Source organism: Seriola aureovittata, chromosome 22, assembly GCF_021018895.1.
Source record: "Seriola aureovittata isolate HTS-2021-v1 ecotype China chromosome 22, ASM2101889v1, whole genome shotgun sequence".
NCBI classification, from domain to species: Eukaryota; Metazoa; Chordata; class Actinopteri; order Carangiformes; family Carangidae; genus Seriola; species Seriola aureovittata.
The window spans coordinates 11,725,303-11,745,302 of record NC_079385.1 but is presented as its reverse complement, the minus strand read 5'-3'; the positions used below and the strand labels follow the sequence as shown (position 1 = coordinate 11,745,302).

The 20,000-nt window shown below is 41.8% G+C and overlaps 2 protein-coding genes across 2 annotated transcripts in view; one reads left to right on the top strand and one right to left on the bottom strand.

Moving 5' to 3' along the window:
* wnt5b (wingless-type MMTV integration site family, member 5b) overlaps positions 1-20,000 on the top strand; it is an 83,072-nt gene that overhangs the window by 35,439 nt on the left and 27,633 nt on the right. The gene's annotated exons all lie outside the window — the stretch shown is intronic.
* On the bottom strand, positions 15,188-17,809 carry fbxl14b (F-box and leucine-rich repeat protein 14b). Its single transcript, XM_056367508.1, has one exon. It carries the CDS (start codon positions 17,138-17,140, stop codon positions 15,938-15,940), a length of 1,203 nt encoding a protein of 400 aa, XP_056223483.1. The 5' UTR covers positions 17,141-17,809; the 3' UTR covers positions 15,188-15,937.

Genomic DNA, 20,000 nt, shown 5'->3' with positions numbered 1-20,000 from the left:
TTTACTGACATGAAAGATGTTTTGACAGCACACACACACACACACACACACACACACACACACACACACACTCTATGCATTTGTCACAGTTACATACACCATACATGGAATAGGACTACATAGTGTATATACTGTACATCAACATCTGCATACAGATGTTAGCAAACTATTCTTACCCTTTATACACATAATTAAATAATTGAATCTATAATGAGATTCGGGCCACAACAAGCATCGACATCGACAGACTTTTCTCACCTTGACATCTTTTCATGGATACAAACATTAACATACACAAACCTAGTAATCCAGAAATGTTGTTTTATTAAGATGTTAGTTATGTTGGGTTTTAAAGGATATTTCAGGTTTATTGCCACTCAGCTCTTAACCCGCAAACCGTTCAACGTTGACTTTCCGTGCTTGCTGTAGTTGTGTATAAGTTTTCTTATGCAATGAGGGACTTTTACCAACATTTGGGAGGCATTCATCTCGCAATTTACCTCTAAATAAAGTGGTTTAGATCATCTGGCTAAACTATTGGTTCATTCCCAAATGTCTGCTTGTCTGACAGCTTACGTTTCTTGCACCTGACTTATTTTTATCATTTTTGACACATCTCAGCATTTACTTTGGTGAGAAAAATGGGATCATTAACATAGAAATCATGGCCAAAATAAAAAAGTAAAGCCCCAGCAAACTGGAGGTATGCTTTATGATCATACAGTATGTGCTTGTCTTTAGCATCGTCCTGCATTCATTGTTGCTCCTCCATTCACACTGATGCTGTTATGTTGTGCTGAAGCAGTAGCAGCTTAAGTGCCTTGCTTAAGGGCACAGTGACAGTAGCTGGCGAAGGAATGGAGAGTGGTTTTCATTCATTCACCGGCAGCCTTCCAGTGAAAACCGCACAACTTTCACCTTAAGGCAACCACTGCCCCTGATATATATTTAAGCACAGGCAGCCTTCAGCTACACACACACACACACGCGCACGCACATACACGGCAGCACGGCCACACACCATGTGTACGAGCCAGATTTGGCTCCGTCCTCATGTCTGCCATACGGTTGATTCCTCCCTGCTGTGCACACCCTGCAGGCCAAACACACAACACTCTGTGAGTGTGTGTGTGTGTGTTTCTGTTTGTGTGTAAAAGCCAGAGAGAGAGAGAGAGAGAGAGAAAGAGTATGAAAAAGAGAGGGAAATATATATCCAACAGACCAGTAAAGAAGAGAAGACAGACTTATATATCTCTCTTTTTGCTCCACTGAAAGATGGAAATGAAATATTTCACCTCTTAAACTGTTAATATTACTTTTCCTTGTGGGGCAAATTTGCAGTTCGTATCCACACTGACAAATACATTTTCTTATTGGCATGTGATTTGATAGGACATGTTTTTGTTCTCATTGCAAAGTGAATATTGCAGCAGAAAATCTACCTCCTCCGATTATTTAGGCTGAAGCTCCTTTTGAATAAGCATGAGAGGTTTTAACAAGACTCCACATTGCTTTGACAGAAGACTGGGAAAACAGGTTGTAATGACACTAGTGACACCACTAGTCCACACACCAAAGCAACTAAATTTGGAGTCACATCTTTTCCTCTGAACTTTGGACTTTCAGCAACACCACGTCGCCGTTTTCAAATCCACAAAAAAGTAATATGACTTTGGTCTGCTCAACCACTCTCCTGAGCGTAACAGAAAGATGAAGAAACCAAATGTAGTGACCACTCATTTTGAATGCCAATATAAGCTAGATGTTGTCATTAAGTTGTATTTATGTAGCATAAAATAGTGAGTTGATCGATGGACAGCACAAGATTGACAGAGTTTCTGTTCATCTTGGTTAAGTGGTGGCAAATAAACATGGAAACAATAAAACATGTCAATAAGAACAACTAAATACAACTTTGCAAAAACAACATGAAAACACATTTTACATCTAAAACAGCAGTTATGACCAGGCAGACCATTCATGCCGACTGGCACATGTGTGCACACGTCAGCGTGGGCAGACACTAAATACTAGTATAAACAGAATCCATGTGCATCCTCTGTCTATCCTGCTGTCTGTGTCCTCGTCTGGTCTGTTTAGTATTTGAGTAACTATATCCAGGTTAGCAGGGACCTAGTCTGAGACTCAGCACAGTAACCAGGATGTGTCTCTCCCACTGCTGGCCAGATGTTGACTGTGATGCACATATTTGGATGTTTTTGATTTTCATTTTTTTTCACAGTGGACAGAAAACTCTTTGTGGACATGGCCGGTATAAAGAACTCAAGATAAACTATTATTTGCACCTTTAATGCCTAACACATTAGAAGAATAACATACAGCAAAAGCAGTTTTTAAATTGTTCACTGTATGCAGATCCTTGTGTCGGCAAAAGACAGCAATGCTTGTTGAAAAAGGTAGAGAAAGCAAAATCAAGATGCTAAGATACACAAATCTGGAGGAGAGAGAGAAAAGGGAGGAAGAGAGAGTGAGGGTGGATAGACAGGAGTCTCTGTGAACCTGCATAGACAAGCTCAGTCAGGCTGCTTTGGTGAGAGAGTGGGAGAAAAAGCAAGGATGTTTTGACAGCTCGGAGCCATCGCAGCAGCAGAAGGCAGGCTGTGTGTGTGTGTGTGTGCATGTCTGTCTCTGTGGGTGCAGGTGTTTCTGTGTCTGTGCACGTACTGTATTCGTGTGTGTGTGTGTGTGTGTGTTTGTGTGCATGCACACAAAAGACTAAAGGCAGAGACAGACAGTGACGTTTCTTCTGATTCAGAGACAAAGAGGGAAAAAAGGAAGTCTAGCACAGAGCCTGGATGAAGGACAAATAAAAAAGAGACTGTATCTGTGTGTGGTGTATAGCAATGTGGGTATACATATTGATATGTGTCAGGGGCAGATCCCATCATGCATCATTCTGGTCATGACAGGTAAAACCTCCTCATTAGAGGGCTGTTGATGAGCAGACAATGTGTCCAGGTTGTTACCGGTATTTTCACCTTATTTCCTCTGCTTTCCATCATTGTAAACACAGACGGAACAAGCACATACACTCTTTATCAGCCTTGCCCTGCTTCACCTTCACACACCTCCACACGGTCACACCGGCAGCTGCCCTGAACAAACAGTCTTCTGGAGCTACCACTGAGCGGCTCAGTAGCAGTTGGGGGTGAGGTGTCTTGCTCAAGGGCACCTTGACTTGATCGTATGTGTTTTGTTTTTTTTTTCTTCTCCTTCCATTTGAAGGAGAGGAGTCTCATTCATCTCAACTGCACTTTCCCAGCCAGTCTAGGGACCAGCACTGCTGCTGACCCTCCAGCCACTAATGCTTGTAGTTTTTGAAATTAGAGGTAGATCTAGATGCATATTGATTTTATGATAGTAGCTTGAAATATAATGATAGCTAATGATAAAGCATCTTTTTTTCCATTAAAAAGAAAACATGTATACATGTGAAGAGTTACATTATGACATCACACATATGTAAGTTAGTAGTTTACATAAATCAGCAATATCTAGCAACTTTTTTTAACATGCTTTAGCTACTTTTCATTGAAAATAGCCGGACTCTGACCAACACTGACTGCTCCCTTCTGTTCTTGAATTAGTAGCTAACTTTTTCTGATGTTCTATACTGGGCAGGTGGTAGACAGTGAACCAAAATATGCTGCTGTAAAACCAAAACAATAAGCTGAAAGACACTAAAAAGAAAAAAACCTAATTAATGTAAAATAGTGATTACAGAAGCTTTAAATTTAGGGTTAACTGCTACTTCATTAAAGCCAACCCGATCTCTCTAATGTATGAAACATACAGTATACTTGTACATATGGTAGTTTGTGGAAAATCAAACAATTTCCAGAGATGTAGACGATGAGATTTATCAGGTTTGTACAAGACATTGAGTTTTCTACTGACAGTCTGTGTTATTCATTCTCATTGTTTCTCCTGCCTGTTTGCCAGACAGCCAATGCACATGAGCAAACAGGAGTGAGTGTTTGCTGTTTGACAAGTAAGAGTGTGTGTGTGTGTGTGTGTGTGTGTGTGTGTGTGTGTGTGTGTGTGTGTGTGTGTGTGTGTGTGTGTGTGTGTGTGTGTGTGTGTGTGTGTGTGTGTGTGTGTGTGTGTGTGTGTGTGAAAGAAGATGGTTGTCATTGTAAGAGTCCAAATGATAGGAGGATTGTGTGTGCATGTGTGTGTGCATGCTTTGCATGTGTGTTAACAATGTACCCTCATGTCCCCTGTGTCAAAGCCTGGCTAAATCAAGTGAACCATGCTGTGTGTGTGTGTGTGTGTGTGTGTCAGAGTGTGTGTGTGTGTGCCAGGCCAGATCAATATGAACTAATCAATAGGAGAAGACAGCTAGAAGGACCTTGGGGAAGGCAGATACACACCTGGTACACACACACACACACACACACACACACACACACACACACTCTCACAGTCCCTCTTTGTATTCCACCCTCAGTTTCTCTCTTTATCTTCTCTCACTCCACCTCCCATGTCTCTTTCTCTGAGCCTCCCTCTATTTCTCTATTCGTCTGTTTTTAAAATCTCTTTCTAGCACAAACACACCAATTATCTCACTCTTTTCTCCCTTACACAGTTAAGGCTACAAGCATATGTATCACCTAATTTTCCTTTTCTTCCTTCTTTCCTTGCTAATCTCTGCTTTTCAAGTCATCAGTTTAACTTTTGTTAGAATAGTGAAGGTCGGTTGCGTCAGTGAAACTTCTCTCCTTCATTGAATCAAAGACAAAAAGAAAAAGAAAAATCAGGTCTCACTTTCTGACCACGAGTCACACAGCTCGGCATTAGAGCCATGCTGTGTTCAAGTGGCAAACAAACCTGGTACTGTAGGTTTTTTTCAAGTCCGATCACATCTGTTGTAGCAGCAGTGGAAAGATGAGGTCTGTGCCACTCACAGTCGGTCAAAGCCGACCGCTGGCACACAGCTCTGTGCAGCCTTTAGCACATGTTCTGCATTTAATGTAAACTACACCCTCAAAATACTAGTCAGAAATGAATGTGTGGAAGCAAAGAAAGTCCATAGTTATTTGAATTTTACATTGTACATGGTTTGAATGCCCCTTTGAAATTTCATGTATGTCATGTCAAGCGTAGATTCATAGATTCAGAAACCTCAGTCTTTTCTTTGTGGGTCTTTCATGTATTTGTCACTGATTTTTGACTTGGTAAAATTGATTGCAGATGGCATTTCCAAAAATCTGAAAAAAGAATTGAATTTGAGCAAAATGTTTTCATAATTGGACACTTAAAAGAGTTTGTGAACCAGTAAAAACATAAGGTGTTTAGTAGTGATAAAATTTTACAATTACAGTAGGTATTCAGTTTCTTGCAATATTCAAAACGTTAAAGCCCTCCATTGCTTCTAAACAATCCCTCTTTTGTAAAACCTGGAAAATCCAGCAATAAAGTGTGGTTGATACGAACTGTACGAATATTTTGAATCTCAGTTTATATCTGTCTCCTCCTCCCCATGCCACAGATTCCTCACAGATCTACACACACACACACACACACACACACACACACACACACAAACTAATCAAAAACAAAACTGGCTTATATGTGTGTATGTTTTTCATACGTGTGAATCAAGCTTTTACCAAATCCTGAATTGGCAGGCTGGTTATTAGCAGGCACACCACAGCTCTGGTGGGCGCTCTGGGTCTGAGGCTCTTTCAGTTCACTTCACTCAACATGCAAATTGAAACTGTAATTCATTTACTGGGAGATAAGAGTGCTACTCTGTCTCAATAATGTCTTAATAGATTGAATATTAAATAATATTTTGATAGGAATTTTGTTATGGTTTAAATGTCCACTTCCTGGGTTAATTGGACTGAACGGGAAGTGACTCGCACTCTCAGCTCAATCAAATTCAGTGCAGGTTCGGACGTGTTTGATCCCTATTTTCTATAAATTCCCTCGTGCTTGAATCACTTCAGGCTTCCTTTTATGCATCAGTATAAGAGAAACCGTAAATTAGAACATGTGACACAATACTATTTTCACTGCAAGTACATCAGGCATTTTTCTATTTCATTCATAGCTCTGTGGTATATAATTACTCATAATTTAGCCCTGTTTTGTGCTCCTGTCATAAAAAACGATCAATTACATAAGCATAATTTCTATCAGCATTTTTTATGAGTTTCGTTGTCAAACATTGTCAAAAAATTAAAAACATTCTTTGAAAAAAGGTGCAGGCTCAAGAAATGTTGCTGGTGTGTGAGCTGTGGCAGTTAAACCACAATAAATATCACTTTTCAAAAGTCTGATTTGGACTACCACTGATATTTCTGGCTCTCCAAGGACTCCATGGACATGGAATTCTTTTCTTAAAGTTGCACTGCAATTTAAAGCCAAAGTGAAATTTGAATTTCCTTCATTTTAATGTAATGAAATATAAATTATGATGAGACTTCAACTATTGTGTTGTGGACGTTTTGTGGAAACTGTGTAGCAGCCTCTTGGTGGGCAGTTTCCATGGTAGCAGTTGACTGAAATATGAGAGGTGGTGATGGGAGACGTGCTGTCAACTTTTGCGGTGTGGATGTACAACTGACTGAAGCAGGTCCTAGCCCAGTATAATGTACTAACTATGGTACAAGATGTTGTCAACAAATCCACATAACATTGGTTATACATAGCAATATATATACATAGCCTAGCAACGTAGGCTAACTAGCTTGCATTAACTTTCATTGCTCAAACCAATTGATTTGAATCATGACACAGTGCAGCGCCAGTTATCATCAAATTATTATTTCCTCACAAAATGAAGATGATATAAACATTATATGTTTGTCTTCTCAACACCATACAACCATAAAATTTAGGGTTTGGTTTTTGGGTACAGTTAGTCCAACACTGAGGGTTTAGTCAGGAATCCAACTTCAATCTCTATCACATGCTCTTTCCACCTGCTCTTCATTCCTCCTAATTGTTGCTCTCCAAACAGTCCCAACAGATACTCTGAAAAATCATCCTTGTTAACGCGGTGAAACCTCTCTGTTCCGAAGCACATCTTTCCTGTCAGACATGTGATAAAACCCCTCTCGACTGTTGCTGTAGTTTTCTGTCTCCCTTTCTGCCCATTTCCCCTGTTTAAGAGAAGCATGACACATTTTAAACAGAGTAAAACAGCAAGAAAAAGTTTCTCTTTATTAATGATTGAATGACAAGCTGAACTGACAGGGAGGTACAGAGAGCTGGCAGAGAGGCACAGACACCAACTCAGTGTACATGCATTATGCACATATACTTTCAATCACACGTGCACAGGAAGACAAGCGCATGAAAACGCACCACACCTCCCACGCTACCAAAACTCTGCCTCACCTGACAAATTAGCATGTGTGCGAGCCTGCCAGTTTTTGACATCGCATCTATCTGTCACATTTCTGTTAGAGCTTCACGTGGTTTCACATCAAGATAAAGAAAGCCAAAAAGAACCAACGTGTCATCCCCCTCTCTCTCTCTCTCTCTCTCCATGCCCGTCCTCTCTTCCCTGTCTTTCTCCGCTGGGTACTGTCAAATGAAGCAGGAATAGGGAGCAGAAGTCAACATCACATGCTGCATAATTCTCAGTCTCCCGTTGTAATTGCTGAGGCTTTTATAAAAGATTCAGCAACAATGTCCATGGTTCGATTGAGAATGAAGCAGGGTCTTATGGTTTCAAATTAAAGATTTAGTGTGTTGTTTTCTTCTCCAATCTGCTGGATCTGACATTGATTGAGCAAAACGGCCTAGAATGGCCAATGCTAGGTGTGTAAATTTGTGTAACGTGGCTCTAGCATGGCTAATGCTGATACAGTATGCAACTTGTACAGCTTTTTATAAGACATAGAAAATGGTTGATATCTGCATTTGTTGCCTAATGAGCAAAAGGCCTACAGCAGTAAATGACCTGATACCAATGTGATGAATTAATGAACAGAGAAGCTAATGAGTAAAAGGTTCTCGGGTATAGATGCTGAAAAATACACCAAAGTATTACTGAAACAATAAAATTTTGATAAGCGAGGAATCATTTTTTCTGTTCTACATCATTGTAAATTGAATAGTTGGGTTTTGGATGCTGGTCAGAGTAAAAACAGGCAACATAGACGTCATTGTGGGCTCTCCTAACTTGTAGTGTTGGCTTCAGGGATGACGTGTCCTCCACTTTGGTTCTGACTGAAATATCTCATCAACTGTTTGGTGGATTGCCATGAAATTCTGAACAGGTATTTATGATAACAGGTTTGATGTCTGACTTTAGTGATCCACTGACTACTCCTCCAGCACCACCAACAAGTTCACATTTCTCATTTTAACTAAAATATTTCAACAACAATTGGGTGGATTTGTTCTGAAATTTTGTATAGACATTCATATTCCTCTCAAGGTGAATTATAAATCTCTGATCCTATAACTTTTTCATTTACTACCATCGGGTTCAATTTTAAATTTGCCCAATATTTATTATTATATGGTATATGACCAAATACCTATGAAACTAATGACATTCCCATCAGCATCTACTATACTTTATGTTTAGTGCTAATTCGCAAATGTTACCATGACACCACGCAAATCTAAGATGGTGATCATGGTAAACATTATACCGGCTAAACATCAGCATATTAGTATTGTCATTGGGAGCATATTAGCATGCTGATGTTAGCATTTAGCTCAAATCACTGCTGTGCCTAGGCACAATTTTCTTATAATGGACTAAGCAATTAATCAAGTTCTTAAAAAGTAAACAACAGATTCATTGGCAATAGAAATAATCATTCGTTTCAGCCTCATAACAAAAAAAACAGTTGAAGACGGAGAATGATGTTGCATATATTTTTCCAGAGTTAAAACCACAGCACCATCTTTGGCCAGGATTGTTCTAGGAGAGAAGGAACTCATTGTTATCTACCACGTTTATTATTCTTTACAGAAAAATCATCAATAGTTAATCACTTAAGCGTTGAATGATGTCAGTGTTCCCCCTTTGCTGCAAAGTTAAACTTTTCGAAATGGAAAGAATTACTTTTGACCTTCGCCTAAATTCTTACCTTTGTAGAAAAGCAGCTCATTACTTTCTGAGGAATGTGCAGCAGAGGTGTGTGCGTGCCTGGTGTCCAACTGAAAATAATTAGCTGGTCTGCTGGGCAGCAAAGTGTGAGACAGGCAGTAGCAAGATTTCTGCATAAACTTTTAATATGTGTGTGTATGTGTGTATTGTGCCAACCATTGTTGAAGTTTAAGGCAGATTTCTGTATTGTGGAAGAGTTTGGTGTGTGTGTGTGTGTGTGTGTGTGTGTGTGTGTGTGTGTGTTGTGTGTGTGTGTGTGTGTGTGTGTGTGTGTGTGGTTGTGTATGTGTGTGTGCCCAGACGGTATTTTAACATGGCTAGCTGACTTCTAGCAGCCCACAGTTAAACAGTGACTCACAGATTCCTCTCTCTCTCTCTCTCTCTCTCTCTCTATCTCTGTCTCTCTCACTCTCCCACTCTTTGTCACCAACTCAACTTTTTTCTCATCTGTTTCTCCCCGGGTTCCTTTTTCTTTCTCTCCTTTTTACCTCTTTCTCTCACTTTCTCCCTTTCTTTCACTGCTTTACCGCCCCCTCTTTCTGTCTCTTTCTCCAGGTTGGGTGCTGACTATAGCAGACTTTAGGACAGAGGCACTTTTTCTCTTCCCCCCCCCCCCCACACACACACACACTTTTCTCCAACTGTGCCAGCCCTAAACCCATTAAGTTACAGTATGATCATACCATATTGCTTATCCTAATCCTATCATGATGTTGCGTTGTTTTTGTTGTCTTATTTGAACGGAAAGTGGTTTTATATCCCAAAGGCCACAGAGTCTATTTAAACAAGTTTTATGAAGACAAAAGTGTATAGTTGAGTCCCATTGACATTCTTTAAGAAAAAAACTATCACTTTGTTTGTTGTCCAGCTTTGATTGGTTAAGGAAAGCAGGAAACGTCACAGGGATTTAAATTGTCCTGCTATACATAATCAGGAAATACATGCACACACACACACACACACACACACACATACACACACGCACAAAGACCTACACAGGGAAGGTCGTTTCACCATTAGAGACGCCCAAATCAAAAGCAACGCCAAATGTTCTTGACTGGAGCTGCTGATAAAAAAGTTTCCTTACACACACTTACACACACACACACACACACACACACACACACACAAACACACACACACACACACACACACACACAGCCTCGAGGGCCCCTGGGACTTCAAAGAGCCGTCTACTGTACCTCAGCGACACCTCAACACCAGGTGCCGCAGAGAGGAGGGAGGAGGGAGGGAGGGAGGGAGGGGGGAAATGGAAATAGTGAGAGGGGAAGAGGGAGAAAGAGGAGAGGCATGGGGGGGTGGTGGGCATGAAGGGGAGGAAGAAATAAAGTTGGGAGGCTGAAGGAGAAAGAGAGGAGGAGGAGAAGGAAACAGTGCAGGTAAAAAGAGAGAAAAAGGGATGAGAGTAAGGAAGTAGTCAGGTAGAGATGAAGAGGCAGGAAGGAAGAGAGAAAAAAGGAGGAAGAAATGGGTTGGGGAGGGAAAGATACACAGATGAAAGCTGACCAACAGACAGGCAGATACCTAAAAACAGGCCAGAAAGACAGGCAGACAACACGGCAGACAAGGAGTTGTTGCAGCCAAAGACAGAGAGATGTGGGGGAGGGCAGTAACACTCTGCTGCTAATACCCCTGCTGCTTTGTTGTGAAGAACCCCAGTTCCCCTTCTAATGGTGAACTATTCCTTTAATGCTAGCAGTAAAACACACTAGTCACAGTTCAACTTTTACAGCTTATAGGCTCAACACACACACACACACACACACACACACACACACCAAAGCTTGAATGCAAAAGCAGCATTTATAGTATGAAAAGGTTTTGTCAGCGACCTATATGGGGCAGAAATGTGAGCCTTTGTCTAATTTGGGCGCCTGTAAGCTTTTGAATTAACTTGTTTAGAAGCTGTCAATCACCAAGACAGGCAGGATCTGCGGGATTGAAGAAGAGAATCACACTGAGAGAAAGATATATTCTTAACATAAAGCCATTTGGTGAGTGCTTTGATCCCAGCTGCCTCAGTGCACTGACTGCACACATTTCTGTATGGCTGCCACGCTGAAAACCTTTGAGTTACACAGGAAAAATTCAAGCCCCCTAACCTGGCAGTGTCTGTGCGTTGCTCAATCTGTTGTAGTATTCATCCACGCAGGGGAGGCAGAGCCGAGCCAGAGAAGCACAGCATCAGCTTAGGTGGTAGATTTCTTCACGTAAGCTGCGCGGACGAATCATGTCAGAACATTCTGTTGAATTCAGTGGTTTAAGTAGATGTAATACTGCTCTCATATCTGTCTGTGCAATATGAAGCTGGAGCCAGGAGATGGTTAGCTTAGCTTAGCATAAAGATTACAACATCTATCTCATCTAACTCTTGTCAAGAAAGAAAATAAAGTTACTTGAAGTGGATTAGAGACTGGTGACATGTTGTGCTTGTGTCCAAAAACATCAAAGCATAAAGATGGAAAATCTGCAGAGTGGTGTGGTTTCACTGGGCTGTTGCAAAAGGGAAGCAAGAACTGCTAACAGGACAAAGTATGTGTGTTGTACTAGCATGCGCAAATTCAGTACTACCACGTGTTATATCATGCTCTGTAACTACATAATGCTGAACACCCAGCAGTGAAACTCCATAGCTTAATTCAAACTCAGCTCTCTTTATTCAAAATGCAAATTCAGACTGCAACTTATACAATAATGGACCAGTTTGCATTCTCCTCACAGATTGTTCTGCGGAATTGTTTCAATGAAAAAAAAAAAAAATCTCAGTATTTTAAAAATGGAAGAACTGGTGCTTCACAGGTGGCCTGCTGCACCTCCAAGGACTCCCGAATGAACAGTGAGAGAGGACAGGCAGGCAGGCAAGGTGACCTAATGTAAAAACATGACAACCCTCCACCCTGCTGACGTGTCCTTGAGCAAGACACCGAGTCCCCGGTAGCTCCAGCAGTGGGGTTCTGGAGCTGAGCCTGACCTCTGACCTCCCTGTGGAGGGCAGCAGACAAAAAGAGCTTTTCCCTATGGGGATTAATAAAGTATCACATTATCATTTGAATGCAGCTGATTGTATCTTTGTCAGTCTACATTTCAGCCTGCAGACCTTTTCTGTAGAACCGTGTGATACGACCATGTCACGGGAACCCTCCAGTATCTGTTGGGAAAGGTCTGCAGACCCGAATGTCAAATGATAAAGAAACAATCGGCTATGTTGTACGCCTCCTACCTCCCTTTTCATTTATCAGTATTCAAGCTCTAATTTATTACAGTGGCACACCTCTCTCCTTTTGAATTTGCTTCTTTTGTTGCCTCGCTGCAGCATTCAGGATTTAAAAAAACAAATAACCTCATGTTTGTTGGTTGTCATTATAAGGCACAAAATGAATAACAACAGTACTGTATAGGCAAATACATAAGCAACAGTAGCTCAGCTGTTAAGTCTATATATGATGTTTTTTTGCTGTGGCTCATAAAGAGGTTTTTTAGATGTTTCTGGGAAAAAGCAACACAAAATGCCACAGACAAATCTCAGTGTGCACTCATTGCAGTGTTATTGCACAAGACCAAAGGGCAGCTAAAGCAAACTTAAGAAACAGCAAACACTGACATTCTCTCTCTCTTTCTCTCTCTGTCCGTCTTTTTTTCTGTCTCTCTCTGTCCCTGTGGTCAACAATCCCTCTGCTGGCCTTTATCCCCAAATCCCCATGGACAGAGAGTCAGGAGAGAGAGAATGCTTAAATGCTTTGAATGATGGTGTGGAATGCTAAAAAGAAGTGTGTGTGTGTGTGTGTGTGTGTGTGTGTGTGTGTGTGTGTGTGTGTGTGTGTGTGTGCGTGTGTGTGCGTGCATGATGGTGGGGGGGGGGGGGGTCTCCTGCCTGGTCTAGGATCTGGTATGCGTGACTGAACAAGAGGAGGAGAAAGAGAGGAAAAGAAGAAAAAAAAATCCCCCCACCAAAACCTGCCTTCCTAACTTCTAAAGACAGACAATGGCTACTGACTGGCCTGGCAACCCTCTCTCTGTGTGTGTGTGTGTGTGTGTGTGTGTGGTGTGTGTCACTTCACACACAGGACACGTCCTGATGGAAAGCAGAAAGAGGGAAATCTGCTCTAACCAACTTTAGATCTCATTACTCCGCACATGCAGCCGCACAGACGCAGCTCTGCCACATGTGAAATGAAACACTGCAAAAATAACCAAAACTAATACCCAAAACCTTCCATTTAAACCATGAAATCCTCCACGCACAGCTCCAACTCCCCTGTGCTTTGAAACCTTGAGACTTCGGTGTGAAACTCAACTGCCCTCCCAGCTGATCTGAACACCTTTTCGTTGCATTTGAGGATAAAAAAAAAAAAAAACAGACGTTGATGATTAAAAAAATCAGCAGGGTGGAACAGCTTCCTATAATAAACGCCTTGGTGATAATTAATTACTCAGGCACTGCAGCCAAATCAAGATGGCAAGCATCCATTTTAAATTTCCTTGTAAATAACAAAACAACACAACAGATTTTTCTTTTTTTTTCAGCCCTTTCGAGAAGCAAGACTGGACTGATCAGGGACAAAACACAGAAATGTGTGGGTGGTTATTAAGGGGAATGCATTAATATGAAAGCCCTTATTGTATTAAATTTGCCTAAATATGGACATCATCATTGTAGGACAAGACCCCAGCTGTACTGACTGACTTGTGGGAATCAATAATGTCAAATTACCTTTTGGAAACTGATGCTTTTCACATTCTTGTTTATAAAAACAGACATGCAACAGTGAAGCGCTACACCTACACAAAAGTAGTCCACACGTATTTTTTCGTTCATTATATAAATATCTTTAATTGTTTTAACCGTAAGAATATAAAACAATTTAATTTTGGGATTCTGCATTTTTTTCTTCTTCTTTACAAACACATAATATACAGTACATCTTTTTATTTTCAAACACACACAGCTTTTTCAGCAGGACGCACATCCGTATATTAATTTTCTAGCAGGTCATTGCATTACATTAAAACGCGCACACACAGGCCCCCGTGTGTGCGCGCACATGTGCATGTGTGTGTGTATATATGTGTGTGTGTGTGAAAGAAGGGGAGAGAGAGAGAGAGAGAGAGAGAGAGAGAGAGACGCATTCCGCTTGTAACCCGAGACGGAGGAGAGAGAAAAGAAAAATAATCGATTGCTCCTTCTTCTAAGCATGTCTCAAAATGGATTCAGGGTATTTTTTATTCAGGGAGAAACGAGGGAGAGATGGAGAAAAAGAGGAGGAAAAAGATGTCTATCCCTACCCTCCTCTCTCCCCCTCTCTCTCTCTCTACAGCAACATGAATATGAATGCGACCTGTGCTGGCAATAACGTGGGAAAATAAAAACCATAGAGCAAAACCCTGATTCGTTTCGATCAATAAAGGGTATAAGATATAGAAATCACTTCAATTTGAAGTACGACGCTCTGAACAACATCCACTGACATTTATTTCCACCAGCATCCCTTACAAAAAATGCCAAATATTCCTATAATATACTTACACTGACATATATTGCGTTTAATAATGGCCTGCTCATACCAATACGTGTTACCTCATATTGTATCACTATAATATTCCTCTACCTCTACAGCCTAGTATTATTATAGGATGACTATAGGTATTTCTCCTAAGGGTAAGCTGATAATCTTGTCTCCTTTATATTGGTCAAAGCTTGAACACAGCACGTCTCTATAAAGGGCGTTAAAGTTGGACTTTACCCATAAGAAAATGAAGGAAACAAACAATAAAAAAACTCTACTACACACAGGGTTTATGTTTTTTGCATAAAGCGCCGTCCTGTTGTTATCTGACTAGATTTTACAGCTCCCTTTCCCTTTCTCTCTCTGTCTCTCTCAGGGAAATTGTTGCTGTTTATGGGGGTAAATTAACAAAGGTAGTTAGATTGTGTCCTGGTCTCCTTTCTCCAGCTCTGCTCATGGAGGGAGGGAGGGAGGGGATGGGGGGATGGGGGAGGGGGCAGACACAGTCCCTTTAGGCACATTTTCTCCCAGTCTCTCATTCTCGCTTTCCTTCTTCCTCTTCTTTTTTTTTTTTTTTTTTTTTTTTTTTAACAGTATACACCCTTTGAAAACAACCACATACGAGGTAGCCAAATGTTTTTAGGCGTGATGGCTGTAGCGGAGATTAGTCGTTAAATGTCTCAAATCCAGACTCACTGTAAAAATAAAAGTCTCATACTCAAGTTTTAAAACCTCACTTTGCTTTAAATGAAAAAGGAATGTGCCAGTTTGAATGGATGCAAGTTTCACTTCAAGAATTTTCTGGAAGCAAGTGTCAGTAAATGGAGCAGATTATTCTAATAGTATGAAGATAATGACACTTTTGAAATGTGTGAAACAAGCTGATATGCATTGAAGTTATTCCAGTCCAATGTCAGAATTTAGGAGATATTAAAACTCAATATGAGATCAAAACAATTGCTAATAGGGATTTTCATGAGTTCACAACAAAAGCAAGTTTTAATTGCTTCCTACCAGGCAGAATATTAAGTTATATCAAACACTAATTTAGATCCTGCAAGGCCAACAGAAAGAAAAATAAAACATTTGGACACAAGATTCTGGTCACATGGGAGAAGCACTCCTTACACATGAGGGAAAGGAAGGTTTCCCTCTTTTTAAATAAGAAAAGATGTTTCCCCACCCATCCGCCCCCCTCCCTCCTGCTCCTTGTGTCCCCCTCTGTCCCCATCCATAAAGTAAAAGGCAAACACACACACACACAGTCACACACACAAAAAAAAAAAACAAAAAAAAAAAACATTTCCAATCACCTCACTTTCTCACTCTCTGTCATCTGCCAGAGTCCCAGGTTCAACACTTTAAGGCAGGGGAGCTGTGTGATCCTCTCCAGTCCCCTCTTGGTGATCTTGGTACATCCATACAGGTCGATGCCCGCCAGCTGGGTCAGGTGGTCAGCTATGAGCTCCAGCCCTTTGTCCGTGATGCGCACACACTGTCCAATGTTCAGGGTCCTCAGCTCATGCATCTGCCTCACCATCCGGTTTATCCCATCATCAGAGATGTGACATGAGCACAGGGACAAGGACTTTAGCTGGTACAGCCCCTGGGCAATGTATGCCAGGGTCTGGTCCCCTATCTTGTCGCAGAAGGAAACGTCAAGCCCAGAGAGCCTTAGGGTGCCCATGGCGAGGTGCATGGTCCCTGTGTCACTGATGTTATCACAGGAGCGTAGGTTGAGGCTCCACAGGGAAGCCATGTGGGAAAGATGGATCATCCCTGCGTCTGAGATCCCCCCACAGAAGCTCAGGTTCAGTACCCGGAGCTTGGTCAGGCCCTTGGAAATGTGTTTGAGTGACAGGTCCGTCAGTTTCTGACAGTCCTGGAGAGTCAAATACTCCAGGTTCAAGCAACCTTCTGCTGCGCTGCGGGTCATGCCCGCCAAATGTCCAATCCCCACGTCCGAGACATGCCTGCAGGACCTCAGATTGAGGCTCTTGAGTCTGTGGAGGCCCCAGGCTATCAAGAGAAGCCCAGTGTTTGTGATGTTGCTGCAGCCACCAAGCTCCAGTACTTCCAGGTTCTTCAGATACTGGGCTATCCTGCCTAGACTGGAGTCTGTGATCTGCTTACACAGACTCAGGTTCAAAACCCTCAGTGATGGGATCTCCTGCACAAATGCATGGCCCAGCCCATTATCTGTGAGGTTGTAGCAGCCGGACAGGTTGAGGGACTCAATGTTAGGCATTCCCTGGATCACATAACTCAGGCTGCGGCGCAGAGAGAGGATCTGGACCCTCCGGATGCCCCTGGCCTGGAGGCTGGGGAACAGGGAGGGATTGGCCCGGCGGAGGTGCAGCTTGGCCTCCACCCCCCTCCACACTGACTTGTGGTAGGATGCGTCCCTCCAAGCGATACACACTTGGGCTACCCTGCCTTTGTCCCTCACGTCCAGATAGCTGAAAATCATGGCCAAAATTTCCGGGAAGAGGCACGAAATGTGCGTCTCCATTGTTTTTCAAAACCCAGGCATATAAGAATTAATACTCCACACCTCCAAGGCTGAAAGAAGGATCCCACTCAAAACACCCCCCTTCTCTTGCACTAATGCAAAAAGTATCAACAGTCCCAGTTATCCACAGAAGTAAAAAAGAAAGAGTTGTTTGTTTCTCTCTCTTTTTTCTCACATTGAACTGTGCAAAATCGATCCAACTCTCTCCAATCCCACGTGATCCGGTCTGGTTGCGCAGTAGGATTCAAATGCATTTAAAAAAAAAAGAAAGAAAAAAACAAAAAAAAGCGTTTATTCCTGCCTCAACCCCTCTCTCCGCCAAAAAGAGGAGGAGAGGGGGCGAAAGGAAGAAGGAGGAGGAGAGGAGGAAAAAGCGTCAATCCTTCCCCCTCTCTCTCCCTCTCTCAGACGACGCTTCCTTGTATTATACCTACAAAAAGCCTTCCTCTCTCGGGCGAGCGGGGATCCAGACGGTCGTACATTTCAGTATAAGAAAGTAAAAATAAAACCAACACTCTTAACGCCACCTATTAAAAAACATTTCCATGATAGAAAAGCAGAGAAGATAGAGCTAGGTTGGCTTTGTAGGCAGAGTGAGAGAGAGAGAGGGGCGTCCTGAGCTCAAAGCCTTTGTCTGCTCTTTTCAAACCGACTTGGCAGGGACCCCAGCACTCTGGCTGTACGGGAGGGGTGAAAGCAAGTAATAGTATTAATCTCTCGTGTCGAAAACAGTTTAAATAAGATATAACGTTACAATGAACGTTATAATGATTTGACAGAACAATAAAATGTGTATGTGAATATTTAATAAACGATGTTGTGCGGAATTAATTTGTAATCTCACTGAATCACCCCTACCCCCGCCGTGTCAGGCAGTTGGTCTGTCCCGCCTCAGCTGGAACGGTGCGAACAGTTTCCCTTGGAAACCAACTTCTTACAATTCAGTTCACTTTGGGCTTTAACCCTTTGAGCGGACCACACAGGAAACACAGGAAGGCCAAACGGAGAAGCCCCTTTCAGTCCGCTTACTTGGCATGAACATTTAGTCATTTTTATTGCGATTTTGTAGTTGTGGAAATAGTCATAAAAGAGCGTTTCCAAAACGGCCCCAGCACAGAATACAGCGTTCTTTGTCTCATGTAAACAGCCTCTCTCTATCCGGTCTCCTCGTTCACTAACTTTATTGCAAAACCAGAAAATAAATTTACATTCCCAGGGACCATCAATCAACCTTCCATCTCTCAAATATTGAAAAGTGTGGTTGAATATCTGTAATAAAACAACAACACGGCTCATAATATTCTTGATAATGTGTGGAAACAATGTAGAGCAAATCTCTTTTAATTAATTTCAACATGCTTTATTGGCTTGGTATTTGGCACAGTGTTGCCAAAGCCTCAAGCCAGAGATCACAGTTTATGTCAGTGTGCTTGCAAAATGAGCGTAGGCTACACACACAGACACACACACACTCTTCGGATAAACAACCAACTACAGTATTTGCCAGTTTAATCTGAGCTCTTGTGTGTCCCTCTATCTGTTAGGAAATTGTTTCGATGAAATACATTATGTACAATGAAGAGTTTTTGTTTGTTTGTTTTTTACAAAGGGCTGAAGTGTCCTTAAATGACTGTAGTGGTAGAATAATCTGTAAAAGTGTGAAAAAGAAAAAAAAAAAACTTCAATTCTCTCATGTGACTCTCATAAAGAACCAAAATAATCACTTTGAAGCTGTTGTCTCACATCTGGCATTGCTTATGTTTTGACCCTTGAATTGAAGACTTTTTATTTTAGTCTCAGCTGATGGTACTGACAGTATATCAGTGTATATGTGTATAAAAGTAATAGCACATAGGAGATGTTGCTTATTTAATGTATCAAAGTATAGAAAGAGAACTGTGTAGCTTTTCTCTTTTTTTTCTCTCAACCAACCAGAAACTTTCATCCCCTGCAGTGGGCCTCTGTCACCCCCTTAGTAGCCTTGGTGTGTGTGTCTGTGTGTGTGTGTGTGTGTGTGTGTGTGTGTGTGTGTGTGTGTGTGTGTGTGTGTGTGTGTGTGTGTGTGTGTGTTTATTTGTGTATTTGTGTGCTTGTTTGTGTGGCTGGAGTTTTTCTGTCTTTATTTGCATGTGTGCATGTGTGTAGGCACAGACAGTAGAACATATGTGGCCTTTGCATGTAAACCCATATTTTTTATATGCTTGTATCTGTCCATGTCACTGTGTGTGTGTGTGTGTGTGTGTGTTGTGTGTGTGTGTGTGTGTGTGTGTGTGTGTGTGTGTGTGTGTGATAATATGACAGGGGAGCCGTTTGCTGAAGCCAGTGGAGTGTGGCAGAGTGGTTGAGAAAGAGCAAAAGAGAGGGAGCAAGAGAGAGAGAGGAAGAGCTGATGAGAAACATAGAGAAAGAGAGGGAGAGAGCGAGAGACAGAGAGAGTGATAGGAGGAGAGAGGCAACAGTGATCAGGTAAGGATAACAGGGAGGGAGAGGAGCTGCAGGAACAGGCGTTTTTACATGAAAGAGTCAGCCGTGCACAACTGACAGCAACTCTCCTCGCTTCCACTTCTCCCTCTCATCCTCTCTGTTCTCCTTCTCCTTAAAGGATAAGGATGGTTGCTGTAATTGTTACTATCCCCTCCTAACATGACTACAGTGTAAGAATCCACAGTCTTAGTTCCATGCAAAATTGAATCCTGAAGTTCAGCCAAAGCTAATATGACACTTATGGCAGTCAAAGTTAGTCACATCAAATGGATATTTTCCAAAGTTGCAGTCTTCTTAGTAGAAAATTCACTCTTTTTGTAACTATCTATTTCTCAAAGTAAAGACTGTTTCCTCCCCATCATCTCTCCTCCACACC

Coding starts and splice junctions, on each gene's coding strand:
- fbxl14b (XM_056367508.1), bottom strand. CDS start 17,140: ATGGAGACGCACATTTCGTGCCTCTTCCCGGAAATTTTGGCCATGATT.